Consider the following 16,411-nt stretch of genomic DNA (forward strand, 5'->3'; position numbering starts at 1 on the left):
AAGAAAATATTGATAAAGTGGAAAAACTTATATTGGAAGATGGTCGAGTGAAGGTAAAATCTATAGCACAAGTAACCAATCTCTCTATTGGTACCGTACATGATATTATACATGACCATCTTAATATGTCAAAAGTAAGTGCAAGATGGGTTCCGCGAATGCTGACTCGGCTTCAAAAAGACATGCGTGTAGCTTGTTGTTCCGATTTTATTGACCTGTGCGGTGAAAATCCTGATGAGGTGCAGCAAAGAATAGTTACTGGAGATGAAACCTGGGTTCATCATTATGACCCAGAGAGTAAACAAGAGTCCATGCAGTGGCACATTAAGGGTTCAGCTCATCCCAAGAAGTTCAAGGTCATCCCTTCAGCTGGCAAGGTCATGGCCACGATATTTTGGGATTGTGAAGGAGTATTACTAATCGATTATAAAGAAAAAGGTGTAAATATCACAGGACAGTACTACGCTAACATTCTACGTCAATTAAAGGATGTAATTAAAGAAAAGAGGCGAGGAAAGTTAACCAAAGGTATTCTGCTTCTGCATGACAACGCCCCCGTCCATACTGCTCATATTGCCAAGGCAGCTATTGTTGAATGTGGGTTTAAAACTGTTACTCACCCACCGTATAGTCCGGACTTAGCCCCCAGCGACTTCTTTTTGCTCCCCAATCTTAAAAAGGATCTGCGTGGAAATAAATTTTCTGACGATGAAGCATTGAAGGCGGCAGTGGAGGAGCATTTTTACACGAAAGATAAAAAATATTTTTACGAGGGATTAAAAATAATAATTGATCGATCTTTTAAGTGTATGAACATAGGGGGGGAGTATATTGAAAAATAAAAATATCAAACTTTTCGTACTTGTTTGTTTTCATTCTCATACCGAGAATATTTTGAACACCCCTCGTAAGACATTGAAATCTCACCTCGCATGCGCGTCAAATAAGATCGTTGAATTTTACTATTTTACACTTATGTTAAATATTTGTTTGCGATAGTGCGGGAAATTTGCGTAGCGCGAATCGCAAACTAAAATCTTAGACAAACAAACCAAACTTTACTTAAAGGTCTTAAGACTTATATAATTACCTCGCAAACTAGAAAAAGAAGATAATGTCAACACGTGTAACACGTGTCTAATACGAGTATAATAATCCAAGTCGGCCAATTATTGGATCTACAAGTTGTCCTACTTTAGTCTCTAGACAAAAGTTAAAATCTCGAGAAGAGAAGTGTCGAAGATGAAATTCGGCATTGAGTTAGTTTGAGGCCCGGGAATGGATATAGGATAGTTTTATCAATCCTCATCATTATCAGAAGTTACTTAACTTAAAACTTAAGCTTCGTCCATAAATTCTAACTTAAATAAAATTATATCATAATCGTTCTTTCTTTCCAGCGCGCGGCAACCACCGGGAGCTTCTGGCAGGGCTTCCTCGCCTCCTTATCCGTCGTCATAGTCTCCGAGCTCGGCGACAAAACCTTCTTCATCGCAGCCATCATGGCCATGAAGCACCCTCGCATCATCGTCTTCGCCGGCGCCATATCTGCCCTCGTCTTCATGACAATCCTGTCTGCCGCTTTCGGCTGGATAGCGACGTACATACCGAGGATATACACGTATTATATCAGTGCGGCGTTGTTCGCCATATTTGGTATCAAGATGCTGAGGGATGGATGGAAGATGGATCCGAATGAGGGTCAGGAGGAGTTGGAGGAGGTGCAGAGTGAATTGAAGAAGAGGGAGGATCAGGTTTGTGTTTTGTTTTATATGCTCACTGAATGCTTGGGAGGTTTAGAGATATAGTGCGTCAAGCAAATCTTGTCAGTAGCAATGTACTGCAAATTAAAGTAGGGTATAACACCATGTAACACTCAAAGAGCAGAATTGCGCTAGGAAAAGCAGCAATGTACATCGAACAAAACGTGTTTATTTTTCCGCCTTTCATACGTCAGTTCGAGTGAATTATCATAACCTCAAATTTTAGTAATATTTACCGTCAACGAGCATGATTGTAATTTGTACATTGTAGGCACCTTAGCTTTGCTTGAGGTCATGCATAATCTTGGTATTTAATGGTGACAGCAGAAATTTCTCTTGAAATAGAAACGATTCAGAATGTAAACAATAAGATGATGGCTGTCATTCACGATCCACATTCCACAGATAACACACAGATGACACGCGATTTTGGAATTATTCGAACACAGTGTTGCTAACCCGCGATTTTTCAAATTTGCCGCCTTTTACTACTGACAAGATTTGGTTGATCCAGTATAGCTTCTGCTATTTCATGAACTCTAGTCTGTTAAGCTGGATATGTCAGTAGCAATGTAAAGCAAACTAAAGTATGGTATCCCTAAGAAACGAACAAAAAACAGCAATGTACATCGAACTCGAACAACGATGAAATGTAAACAAAATAGTTCCACGGATAAGATATAAATGCCACGCGATTTTCGAACAATTCAAACGTATAGTGTTGCTAACCCGCGAATTTTCAAATTTGCCGCCTTTTTCTACTGACAAGATTTGCTTGACCAAGTATAGTTAGTGTTTTTAAACTCAGCCATCCTTTGCAAGGTGATACATATATGTAGATTGTGCTGAACATCTTTACTATGAGACCAGCTTTTCAAAAGTATTGGTTGTTTGATAAATTTCTATCAAATTGATTTTTCTATGGGATAGGTTTTCGGATTTCGGAATTTGGGCCATAGTGAAAGTTGTTCTGTAAGACTGTAAGTCCCACTATTCACCTAGCAGAGTATGACTAAGGGTTGGACCCTGTAGATATTTTCCCTAAAATACTTAGAAGTCTTGTAGAAGTAAAACAGTTGTCAATTTGCTAAAATAAGTCTCAAGGGGTTTTAATCGTAATAATATTATACGATTGACTCTTTTGCGTTCGCGTTTAAATAGTTTTCTTATTTAATTAATTATTTTTATTAATAACATTCTACTTAATCATAAAAATCAGTGTTAGGTACCGATTCTATCATGGTTTTTACCGCATATCATTTTAATTTAAGCAAATGATCAGCAAAAATGTCAGGTGAAAAATAGATTAGATTGAAGGGTTTTATGATTGGTTTAAGCGATTAAATTGTTATCTGTTTATCAGTCGGTACAAAGCAAGCAGCTTATCGTGATTTGTTTCTATCTATCTTGTTTAAATCTAAGATTAAGTACTTATACACGACGCAAATAATCTTAACACAAAAAAGATGCTCTCTGGGGCCTCATTTCTCGAACGGTGTTGGACTAATATTAATAGTCCACTAATAGTCAAGTCGCATGGGTTACCATGACAACGTACTAATAATATTAGACTAATACCGTTCGAGAAATGGGCCCCTGTAGGTAAATATAATTAATTAAAGTCTATTTTTTTATTCGGTAGACTGAAATGACAGTTCATAGTATGAACATAAAACATCATTTCATACTATGAAATGTCATTTTAGTCTACCGAATAAAAAAATAGACTTTAGGGTAGGTATTTTAAATGGGTACCCTATAGTTTTGCCAACTAAAGGTCAAAATGATTTTAAGTGTACGTACGACATACTCGTACTGAATACCTCGATATAATTAGGTATTTCTAGGTCTCAGATAACAATATTGATGAGTTGACCGTAATGCCGGGTTATTCCCACTAGTTACCACCAAGTTGTTACCAGTGGTAACTACTGGGAATTTTTTTCCCACCTTTTACCACTGGTAACTACTGGGAACAAAATTCCCAGTAGTTACCACCAACTCGGTTTAGTGGTAACTACTGGGAATTTTTATTCCCAGTAGTTACCACCAAAACTTTGTTAGAGTTAAATACTAATAAAAACGTAATGCCTACTAAAAGTTTCTTGAAGTTAATTTTACGGTTTAACTCGCGTATTTTTTGTCACTCGTACGACATATTTCGGTAAGCCAAGGACTCCATTTTCAAGCACTAACAGTGCATGAATTGAGTAGTGTTAGAAAATGGTGACCTAGGCTCACCGAAACATGTCGCGCGAGTGACTAAAAATACGTGAGTTAAACCGTAAAATTAACTTGATGTTAGTATGATTCACGACAGTTTAAATAAACTTTTCTTGACTGACTCAAACCGTACAAGTAAAGCTAGGTAGCTCTAGGAAAAGCGGGGAACGACAACTGCTTCGTAATTCGTCCCTTAGAACCGAATAAATGTTTAGACTTTCGGACAAATGTTGAATTCCTTCAAATGAGTAGTTAGAATTAAAACAGAAAAAAATGGAATCAACTTGCTAGCAGGAGCCATCAAGAGAGCGCGGGTCGCCCACCGGCTCGCATGCCAGTCATACGACCGAACGGTCGTCCCCTGGACTACCTTTAGAGCAGCCAAGTTCGAGAGCCACTCCCGAAGACCCCCTACCCGGTCCTTCCACGGCCCCCGAACCGAGGGTGAACTTTCGTCATTATGCCTGGCAGTACGAATGACACATTAGTTTTTTTCTTTTTAGCCTAGCATTTTTACGTTTAGCACATAAGCTTTGCGTTTTTTGAGAAAAGGAATTCAGCATTTGTGGATCGCTTTGTATGTCCTGCTCGAGATGTATTTAGGCATACCCCATTGATACATTTAATTTGCTCTCATTTAGGTACTTATATATGCCTGTATACGAGTTTAGTATCATATTATGTACATATTATACAAAACGACGTATCTCTCGGCGGATACATATTGCAAATAAACAATATTAGGTACATACCTAAATTACCTAAAAGGGATTATCTTACCTTACCATTACCTTGTTCGGAACTGTCACCTTTTGCGTTTAACTGACATCAGGCTGATATCGTCCGGCGAACTGGTAATCTGTGGGCCCCTTAATATTGTTTATTTGCCAAAAAATTGTACAGCATTTTATCTTCTTATAATTGGTTTCGTTTATAAGGCACAATCTATTCACGTGCACGGTAAGGTGCAATCTATTTACGTGCACTCTAAAAATATCAAACATTTGATAGACGAATACCTACCTAACTGGGCGGATACCGCGGACGTCGAAATCTGAAATTCGTCTATCTACATTTCTATGGCTTAATGGTTAAAAATGGTAGGTTCAAAACTCGAGTATGCTGTATACAGCAATAAAGCAACTTTTAAAAGATGCCGCCTTATCATACGCAGAAAAGAGGTTAAGAGCGATAGAGATGCAGATAGATTTTCGATGTTTACTGTAGCCACCTTGTATTTCTTTAAAATTTTAAAGGTGTATCTAAAACATCTACCAAAAGATACATTTAAATACTCATTTTATCTCGCGCTTGGCATGTGTTGTAATGTAAAATGTTATATAAGTAATTCATATTCATACAAATTGAATCATGTCATGTAATATTTGCATTAGTTAGTAAGTTAATACACGTATACTCGTAACGCAGTGATGCCTACAGTTTACTGTTTTGGATATTTCCACTAAAAAAAATTTCTTATCTTTTTCACACTTGAATAGACCTGAAAACTGAGACCATTATTTAACAAACAGACCGATAATCTTCAATGTTTAAATTTTTGTTCGGTATCTTAGTGGCGGCGCGTCAAATATATCCATAGGCAAGCCGGGGCTAAATTGGCTTACATATTTCCTTTACAACTCTGCTCAAACGTCCCTAAACAGGCAAGCCGATGGGAATCGGCTTTAATGGACGCGCCGCCACTGGTATCTTCAGACAGTATATCACTCTTTCAAAAAGTGTCATAACCATTATCCTAACGTGTTCTTGAAATTGCAGGACGAAAAAGAGGAGACCTTAGACATGCTAGAACAGGGTCAAGCAGAGAGCCGACGGCGGAAACGAAACGCCGTTATTAAGGTGAGTTACTGTTGTTTCATTCCATATCTTCTGCCTATACGTTGTTTACATCGGGCATCGTGTAACTGTAAACCCTTTCCTAATGCGTACAGTCAAGCGTAAAAATATGGTTGCACATATCTTACTCAAAAATATCTCCCATAGCTCTTACGAGTATGTCGGCGTATTAAGACCATATTTTTGAGTAAGTTGTATGCCCCATGTACCCATATTTTTACACTTTTAACTGTAAGACGGAGGCACGAGCGATGTGTAAACGGCGTATTACCAGGCGTGTCTCACTCCGCGATTTCGTCGCTTTGCTACAGGTAGCTAAAAGTACATCCGTTCGGCCCCAATTTTGGGGAAAGCCATAAGCCGCGCGTGGTGCTGTCGCCGCCTAGCGGCCATATCTGTGCTGATCGTAACAGACGCGTTTTGTTAGAGAGTGAGTCTTCTGTACTTAGTACTATTATTTATTCTGTGGTATTACGTAGAGTGAGCCAAAATGGTGCTATTTCGAATGCTGGTATAAGGGTGGCTAAAAAATAACTGCGTTCCCGTTGCCAGGGAGGTTTTGGGATTACACTGAGCAACTTTTAATATGGGACCAACCCCGACATCGCGAAAAAAAAATTTGGCTCTTTCATACATTTTGGCTGGTCCACTTTCTATGGGAGGGTATTTTTTTTTGCGATTTCGGGATTGGTTCCATAGTAAAAGTTGCTCAGTATAATCCCAAAACCTCCCTGACAACGGGAATGTAGATATTTTTTTGCCACTCTGTATACATTTACAGTTTTCTGCGTAAAATAACAGTATCCACTGATCGATATATCTCCTTAAAGGTGCTTCTACAAGCCGCGACCCTCACGTTTCTCGCCGAGTGGGGCGACCGGTCGCAGCTGGCGACAGTCGTGCTAGCGACGCGCGAGAACGCGGTCGGGGTCGTGGTCGGCGGCTCGCTGGGGCACGCGCTGTGTACCGGCCTGGCGGTCATAGGAGGCAGAATGGTGGCGCAGAAGATTAGCGTTAGGACTGGTGAGTCTTTTGTTTACTCAATTGTACGCTAGATGTCGCTGTGCGGTGCGCTGCATCGCGCTAACGAAGTTTCGGCGTGGGATGTACATATATGGATAGGAAAGAACGTGTGCTAAAGAGAACGGTAGACGGATAATGGATGGCTCGTTGGGGCACGCGCTGTGTACCGGCCTGGCGGTTATAGGAGGCCGGATCGTGGCGCAGAAGATTGGCGTTAGGACTGGTGAGTCTTTTGTTTACTCAATTGTGAGGTAGATGTCGCTGTTATGTGTGCTGCATCGTGCTAACGAAGTTTCGACGTGGGATGTACATATATGGATAGGAAAGAACGTGTATTAAAGAGACGGTAGACGGATAATGGATGTCTCGCTGGGGCACGCGCTGTGTACCGGCCTGGCGGTCATAGGAGGCCGAATGGTGGCGCAGAAGATTAGCGTTAGGACTGGTGAGGCTTTTGTTTACTCAATTGTGAGGTAGATGTCGCTGTTATGTGTGCTGCATCGTGCTAACGAAGTTTCGCCGTGGGATGTACATATATATGGATGGGAAAGAACGTGTGCTAAAGAGAACGTTAGACGTTAATACGTGGTGTGGTAGACGGTACTGGTATACGATGGAACCATAGAAGGTAGCATCCTATAGAAGTGGTCTACGCGTGCCTCCGTGAGGGACGTACATACGCAATGCGACGCTATGATTGGTCGAATTTATTTGTTATGGTGGGCAACAAATAAATTCAACCAATCATCATACTAATTTATGGTGGGGAATAAAAAAAAAGTGAGACTGTGACAAGGACAAACAATAATAGCGCTTTCGCTGCTACTCCTACTGAAAGATACATAAGACTATCCCGTTCTGTCAGTTATCCCCACCACTCATGCCCAATCCAGTTTAATACTAGATTCATGGATGGAACCTATTACCGTCTAGTCTACTAGCGATGTGACGAGTCCACTTTTTTTTCAAATCGAATCTTCGAATTGATTCGGCCGCTGATTCGAATTCAAAATCGAGTTGACTCGACTCGACGATTCGCGTGGTTCGCGACAAGGTCACAGGCACAGGCGCGGAGCGAGTTGAGACGGCGAGTTACGCGGCAGTTGTTGTAAAAAGAACCTTCAGGGCACGGAATTAAGGTTTATTTTTGAATGGCCATACTAGCAGTGAACTTGAGTTGGGATACTTAGGATGGCGAATCAGTCGGCAGTTGTTGTAAAAAGAACCTTCGAGTCACGGAATTAAGGTTTATTTTTGAATGGTCATAGTACCAACTCGAGTTGAGACGGCGAATCGAGCGGCAGTTGTTGTAAAAAGAGCCTTCGGGCTACGGTATTAAGGTTTATTTTTGAATGGCCTTAGTAGCAGTGTGATAGCGTGGACTCGGCTCGGCGAGTTGGCGATTCATTCGCCGAGTTAGCTAGTGGTCGAGTTGATTCGAATTGCCAATAGTTTTGATTCGAATTAACTCATCTGTAGGCTGATTCGAATAATTCGAATCAGATAACTCGACTCGCCCATCGCTAGTCTACTACCGTTTCTCGGAAACGTTCATATTTGTCATGCTACTTCAGTCAATCTCAGTATTTTTTGTACCGAGACTGACTGAAATAGCAAGACGCGTTCGTACGTTTCGTCGTTCGTCGTGAAAATCTATGAAAAACAATATGCGCTACGCCTAGCCTAGCCAAGGTGACGATCGCTATCGAATCGCTTTGTGTCTCCCTATCACTCTTCCATATTAGCATGACAGTGACAGTTGCGTTTCGTTATCTACGTAGCGTTAGCGATTGGCATGTTGTCTACGGGGCCTGTAGACAGTCTTCGGCCGGTTGAATTTACATATTTTAGAAGTTATTTAACCTATTATTTTCCGTTTGCAGTGACAATAATCGGTGGCCTAGTGTTCCTGTTCTTCGCCGTGAGCGCGCTGTTCATAGGCCCCGACTAATATAGACAATTCTTACGTGTAAGTGACAATATGTAATGTATGTTGTATAGTTCCTTTGTGCACTTAATATACGCTCCGGGAATTTTGTTCGATTTTATATTTTGTTGATCGAATCCAATGTATAGTCCAGTTCAAAAATATGTATACATTTGTGTCGTTTTAACCAAAGGGTACCACATTGTCGCTTGCCAATCTTGACATTGACATAGAAAGCTCTGATTCGTGTAAAGGTACAAGCAAATTTAGTCCTTTTGGTAAGCAACAAAGGTACCTTTTGCTTGAAAATGTCACATTTTTTCTCCTTATTGCAATGGGTTATGATGAAGAAATGTATACATGTTTATGAACTCGACTGTATATATATGTGTAAATTGTGTAAAGACGTGAAAAAAAGAGTTTTAGTGTCGAAGAGTTGTTTTAAAAATTCTTGCTTTGAATTTGACAACTGTCATAGATGGCTGTATGACTACTCCCTACAACCCTGGTTTACAAAAGTTTAATATTTCACGTTTGACTAGAGTTTGAAAGTATGTTTTGTGGCACAGTACCATCTACTTCAGCTGTCAAAGTCAGGGAGCTATTTCTCTTTTTTATCATCAATATATGTTTGCTCTCCATCAATAAGATCTATCCATATATGTGGCTTTCCAACAGAGAAGGGTCCTAATGCAGATGGAGGACCCTTCATTGATGGAATGTCACATATATATCGATATGGGCTAATTTGAATGCCTCGACGTCTAAGAGATTCTATAGATAATCTTGACTATTTTGAGAATTAACGTGCATATTTGACAAACTATAGGATCAGAATGATTGTGTATTCAAATGGCGTCCACTAGATGGCGCGGGCGCACGCGGGTGCCATTATAGGTAAAATCGTCGCACGCGTCCGCGCCAGTTAGCAACGAATTTACCATTTTTGACCAATAACCATTATAAATTGAACCGTAAACTGTAACCGTCCGTTACGGTTTGCGGTTCAATTTGGACTGGTTATTGGTCAATTGCAATTAACGTTCAGCCATAGTGAAATATAATAAGACAAGAGTGCTCACTCCATACATCAGTTAGACTATTAATTTCAGTGTCTACATCTAGCATCGAGTAGCGGAACTATCAGTACTGGTAAGTACTTGACAATAGATGTAGCACCGACCGGAAAGTCTTATCTCAACAGCATAAGACTTTCCGGTCGGTGGCTACATCTATTATCAAGTAGCAGTACTGATAGTTCCGCTACTCGATGCTAGATGCTAATAGTCTTTTTGGTACTAAAACTGATGTATGGAGTGAGCAATCTATGTATTTTTTTCTCTATGGTTCAGCCAACACTGACGAGGCTCATACTATTTTTCGTTAACCCGCTCACCCGCGCCATCTAGCGGACGCCCAAAAAGGTACTTTTTCGTCTTGGACGCGTAAAATTGCTGTAACTGTCAATAAGGGGGAATCAACTTTTTAGTGTCACTCGTTGTCATGGTTACGTTCTCCGGGGCAACTCTTAAAACCCTATTTTACTGAAACATGATTTTTTGTAGTACAGTGAAACCTGGTTAATTGGCACCTGGATAAATGCAAAACCTCATTAAATGCAACCAAAGGTCCGGTCCCGGTCCCTTGAGACCAAAAGGCCTCTATAATTGAAATTTTGGAACCTCTATGATTGCAATTTAGATTTAATTGCTTTTCGTAATTATGCCTCTGTAATTGACCACATCGCAACTAAGACCTCTATAATTGACACTGTGCTAAAAAAATCCGTTATTTTAGCTCTTCTAATTACCTCTATCATTGAAACAAGTCTTACTTATTACCTCTGTAATTGAAAGGACCCCTGGACCTCTGGACCCCTACATTTCACGACTCTTCTCTTTCCGCACAGAATCTAGTCGAAACTGATAGGTAAGTATTACATTTTTTCTAACAAACTGTATCACTATTGTCCCTTGTCCAACAGAATAGCATAACCATAACGACACAAAAAAGTTGATTCCACTCAAATAAAATGATTATCTAAAAAAGATAATCATTTTGACGATTAAAAGCTAGGACAATATTTGTACATGAAAATCATTGTGTTATTATTACTATAGATACGCCATAGCAATGTCGCAATCACAACATGTGCCACGCGACCAAAACGTCGTAAGCGCCGTAAAATCCTTGTCAAAACAACAACAAGTCATTGGCGCAAAGTACTGGTACTCTGTGCCGGTTCTAGATACGTTACCACAGAATAAATAATAGTACTAAGTACAGAAGACTCACTCTCTAACAAAACGCGTCTGTTACGATCAGCACAGATATGGCCGCTAGGTGGCGACAGCACCACGCGCGGCTTATGGCTTTCCCCAAAATTGGGGCCGAACGGATGTACTTTTAGCTACCTGTAGCAAAGCGACGAAATCGCAGAGTGAGCCACGCCTGACGTTAGTAATAATAGTTCAATGATGAAAATACAACGCTTTGTTAGCGAAACAAGCATTTTGTCATATTAAATATATTAAAAACAGGTCACTTACGTATTTTAAATCGAAAACGCTCGACATGTTTCACTCCGTACCGAGGAGCACCATCGGGAGCTTGCGTAAACATGTCCAGCGTTTTCGACTTAAAACACGTAAGTGACCCGTTTCTAATATACTTATTTAATGTCTGTGGCTCACGGAAGTTTTGTTAATAAGATATTTGTCAGTACTGACGTTAAAATTATTTAATTAATGATGAATGTTGTCGTTGGATATTGTTCATAAATAGAAATTAATAGTTTTGTATTTGTATGAAAATTCCATGTTACATTGTATACTCATAATTAAGATTTTTTTCAATACATTTTATTTTATGACATGAGAACGATTATGGAAGTGTGCATTTTAGTTTAGTACTTACGCTATTATTGAATACTTTTTAAAAGAATTACGTTACAAAAAGATAATGCGCGAAAATATATTTGTTTAGTTCATTTTATTCAAGTAAGCCGTAGAATCGATCTGTAAGTACAGAGAAATGCAAAAAATATTGATACTTGTATTTAACTTTCATTCGTATTATAATTTGTCACAAGTGTTTCTTGTTCAAACTCGATCAAAATGTTCAATCTTAGAAATCTATTTAGAACAAAACATGTTGTCAATAGGGGGTATTACTGCAATGTTCTGCCGCCAGAGTGCCACACTAGCGCCTTTCGTAAACCATAGAGGCATAGAGTAACATACATACTGTGCCTTAAACTGTCCTTTGACAAGTTTTCACAGACAATAAAATATGACATTGATACACCAAGGCGGTTTGTTTACAAAGGGCCTACGCGAAATCGAAACTCAGCTATCTGCCTCTTTATCGCTCGAATATGCAAGAGTGATAGATAGGTTAGATAACAAAATGTTGACTATCTCGTTTGCGATAGATCCTTAGATTGTGGAAATGGCGCCCCCTACGCAGAGTTTCGCGTAATATTCCCTATTCATTACGAGTGCAAATTCATGCATTACCTACCCACACTGTTAACTGTACATGGACCTTATGCCTTTTGTAATAAAGTCCACCGATGTACAGTTAGGAGTGTTACGGTTTGTACGGAGTGTTTTGTAAAGATGGTCTGTGATATAATCTTATTTTGTTAATAACATGTCTGATTGACGTAGAATAGATATCTCGACCATTCACCTTTTAATTTTGCGTGTAGTAATTACTCATGATATTTCTAGATATCTGTGGGTTCTACAGGGTGTATTTCTAAAATGTAATTCTATGAAACTTGCTAACTATGTAAACAAACCGCCATATTGAAATTCTAAATGTCAATTTACTAGTGACTTTTGTTAACATAGTTAGCAAGTTCCATAGAATGACACTTTAATGAATAAATATCCCAGTGATGGACACTGTCCGAATAATTGCCACCAATCACCAATATAGGTGACAAACTGTGTCAACTATAGGAATCGCGCTGTCTAATTCTAGGACATCTACCTTATCAACCAAATATTCGGTATCAGTCTTAAAAAACTGATTTGCAAGACCGATGTGATCCCATAAGGATTAGCACGCACTGCGGTTTTTTTAGGGTTCCGTAGCCAAATGGCAAAAAACGGAACCCTTATAGATTCGTCATGTCTGTCTGTCTGTCTGTCCGTCTGTCCGTCTGTCCGTCTGTCTGTCCGTCCGTATGTCACAGCCACTTTTCTCCGAAACTATAAGAACTATACTGTTGAAACTTGGTAAGTAGATGTATTCTGTGAACCGCATTAAGATTTTCACACAAAAATAGAAAAAAAACAATAAATTTTTGGGGTTCCCCATACTTTGAACTGAAACTCAAAATTTTTTTTTTCATTAAACCCATACGTGTGGGGTATCTATGGATAGGTCTTCAAAAATGATATTGAGGTTTCTAATATCATTTTTTTCTAAACTGAATAGTTTGCGCGAGAGACACTTCCAAAGTGGTAAAATGTGTGTCCCCCCCCCTGTAACTTCTAAAATAAGAGAAAGATAAAACTAAAAAAAATATATGATGTACATTACCATGTAAACTTCCACCGAAAATTGGTTTGAACGAGATCTAGTAAGTAGTTTTTTTTTATACGTCATAAATCGCCTAAATACGGAACCCTTCATGGGCGAGTCCGACTCGCACTTGGCCGCTTTTTTCTTGCGGTTGCGGTCAAAATGTAGCAAGTTGCGTGCGTGCGCTTATATAGAATGCCGTACGTTACATTTTTTGCGGTAGCGGAACCGCTTTTTAAAAACCGCAGTGCGTGCTAAGCCTAAGTGTACCGCGAACAAAGTTTGTGCGGTACACTAAAAATGCAGGTATTTTTTTTTCTTTTAAATTTTTGCCATCAAGACTTGTCAATTTTGAAAACAGATGTAGTGTAGATTTTGCTTCTCTCAAATGTATCTTGTTTAATGTTACCTCATAATGCCTCACTTGATTAATTCGAGAAATTTGGGAGTATTGAAATAAATTACAGTAGTAGTGAACAATCCTTAGCCATCGTATTTTTTCGGAAACGTTAGTATTTGTCATCCCACTTCAGGCACAGAATAAATAATAGTACTAAGTACAGAAGACTCACTCTCTAACAAAACGCGTCAGTTACGATCAGCACAGATATGGCCGCTAGGTGGCGACAGCGCCACGCGCGGCTTATGGCTTTCCCCAAAATTGGGGTGGAACGGATGTACTTTTAGCTACCTGTAGCAAAGCGACGAAAGCGCGGAGTGAGCCACGCCTGATTCAGGCAACCTCAGTAATTTAAGGGTTCCGTACCTCAAAAAAAAAATACACAAAATAATTCTTTACCTATAGATGACAGGAAAACCTATTAGAAATGTGCAGTCAAGCGTGAGTCGGACTTAATTAGTTTTTGAACCGACGCCTACGGGTTTTTTAAAGACATTTGTGACGTTCCACGGCAAAAGGTACCTTATGGCACTTGGCGCTTACGTCGCATAGCGCCGCAATAATAATAGCGCGCGGCGGCGGAGCGGCGTTAATAATAGTGTAAGCGCCAACGGCCATAAGGTACCTTTATCCGTGGGACGTCACATTTCATTCACGTTCCACATTATACATTATTAAAAATTGGGTAATGTACGGAACCCTTGGAACGCGAGTCCGACTCGCACTTGACCGGTTTTTTTTGTACTGAGACTGACTGAAATAGTATGACACGTTCGTGCGATTCCGTGAAAATATACGATGGTAAAATGGTGGCTGGAGTTTAGAAACAAACGCCAGAAAATTCGTGAACTTCGTATAGTTATCTTATCTGCAAAGGGCTGTAACTTATCTTTGAAAGATATTTTACAAGTTGTACCTAATGTATGTATGTTGTATGTTGGACAGACAACAACAACAATGTATGTATGTATGTAGACTATTGTTAATACCGATTAAGTTTATTTTTTATAAGTACAAAAGTGAACGCCGTATCATGTTTGATGCTTTGTTAAGTGTTGAATTATTTAAAGTATTATTTTTTATGTAAAATTGAAATAAAAATAGATGTATATATGTACTTTGTTTTATTATCATCTTAGACAGATTAATTCTCATCATAGATAGTGTAAAGGGACATTTAAAAACAAGGTAACGGCACCAGTAAATGGACAAGGACCCAATAATGGATAAAAATTATTATTTTAAAGAATGTAAAGGTGTTACGAGCAGGGATGTTGCGGATGCCGATTTTTTGATATCCGCGGATGCGGATTTTTAAAGGCTTACATCCGCGGATGCGGATGTCAAGATAGTACCATAAAAACGTCAAATATAACATTTTAGTAATTTTTATTTCAAAAAACCGGTCAAGTGCGAGTCGGACTCGCGTTCCAAGGGTTCCGTACATTAAGTCCCACTCACGCTTGACTGCTCATTTCTTATAGGTTTTTTTGGTTAATGACTAAATTACCTAGCAGTCTAGCACTTACGCCGATGCTAAGACGTTCCTGTACCGACCTGTCCCACATCCGCATTAAATCCGCATCGATTTTATGCGGATGCGGATGTTGAAAATAATGCGGAAGTTCCGCGGTTGCGGATGCGGATATTCGCAACATCCCCCGTTACGAGTGTCCATCATTGGGCCCTGTCAGCATACTGGTCCTTTGTTATAAATAAAATGATTACAAAAATGACAGAATTGTATTCTGGTTTCAAAATAATGTAAATTTTATCAATGATCTAACTAATAATATTATCGTGCCTGTCAAGGCACGATAATATTATTAGTTAGATTATTTTATTTTTAACAAAAAAAAATTACAACCTTAATATAAGATACCACTTAGGTAAAAATTATAAACTAATATCACAATAATAATAATAATTACGCACTAAAATTATCTAATCAACATCTATTTCGTAGTCAACGTAAAAAGATAAAATGATGTGTCAAATGATTGATTGCAATTTAAATGTTTTTTATCGCTATTTTTATCACGTCTTCAGATAAAGGGATTATCCCAAATCCTTTATGGATATGAAATTAAGTGCTGACTTGCAAATACCTATATGATAGGTAAACCACTCCATATTAACATCAAATTATATTCAGTAGGCATTTTATTAAAATATGTCAAAGTAAATTAAAACGTGTCAAAGTAAATTAAAGCGTGTCAAAGTAAATAAAAAATACTGTTTTGGTTGAGACTTGAACTCACGGCCTCTGGAGTTCAAGTCTCACCTAAGACATTAATTTTTCCACTTTTAAATTTATTCTAAGCATCGTTTGCAGATATTTCTGCTTGTTATTTTAAAATATCCTTTACATCTTTATTAAGAGGCAATCGGCCGTCCAGTAGCGCCCTCACCTTTAACACTTGAATTGAATCCCTCACTACGCTCAGGATTTAATGTACGCCCTCGCCGTAAATTTCATTTGCTCCCTTGTGACTTTTCTAATATGGGCTCATTTAGACTTCGCGCGAACTCGTATACGATTTTAGTTACATTGCGGACCATTGAGGTAACATCAATTCAGCCGACCGATCAAATAACGCAATGTAATTCAACTCGCATCATCTAAATGAGCCCTATTTCTCGAGGTATGTGTAAGGCCATAGAGAAAAAAATACATAGAGT

At 39.0% G+C, this 16,411-nt stretch overlaps 2 protein-coding genes and 1 long non-coding RNA gene across 4 annotated transcripts in view; all 3 read left to right on the forward strand.

Moving 5' to 3' along the window:
• Window positions 1–8,885, forward strand: part of LOC134657837 (putative divalent cation/proton antiporter TMEM165) — a 53,781-nt gene extending 44,896 nt beyond the window's left edge. For both annotated transcript variants that reach the window (XM_063513414.1, XM_063513413.1), the window contains 4 exons: window positions 1,401–1,754; window positions 5,766–5,846; window positions 6,674–6,866; window positions 8,750–8,885. In XM_063513414.1, the coding sequence (XP_063369484.1) occupies window positions 1,401–1,754; window positions 5,766–5,846; window positions 6,674–6,866; window positions 8,750–8,817 (696 nt within the window). In that variant the 3' untranslated portion in view covers window positions 8,818–8,885. The remainder of the gene's footprint in view (window positions 1–1,400; window positions 1,755–5,765; window positions 5,847–6,673; window positions 6,867–8,749) is intronic.
• LOC134658185 (disintegrin and metalloproteinase domain-containing protein 10-like) overlaps window positions 1–16,411 on the forward strand; it is a 392,100-nt gene that overhangs the window by 79,086 nt on the left and 296,603 nt on the right. The gene's annotated exons all lie outside the window — the stretch shown is intronic.
• LOC134658071 (uncharacterized) lies at window positions 14,594–14,842 on the forward strand. The gene is made up of 2 exons (XR_010097684.1): window positions 14,594–14,658; window positions 14,705–14,842. It is a non-coding gene; the product is annotated as an uncharacterized LOC134658071 (long non-coding RNA).

Source organism: Cydia amplana, chromosome 21 (genome assembly GCF_948474715.1).
Source record: "Cydia amplana chromosome 21, ilCydAmpl1.1, whole genome shotgun sequence".
In the NCBI taxonomy this organism is placed as follows: domain Eukaryota; kingdom Metazoa; phylum Arthropoda; class Insecta; order Lepidoptera; family Tortricidae; genus Cydia; species Cydia amplana.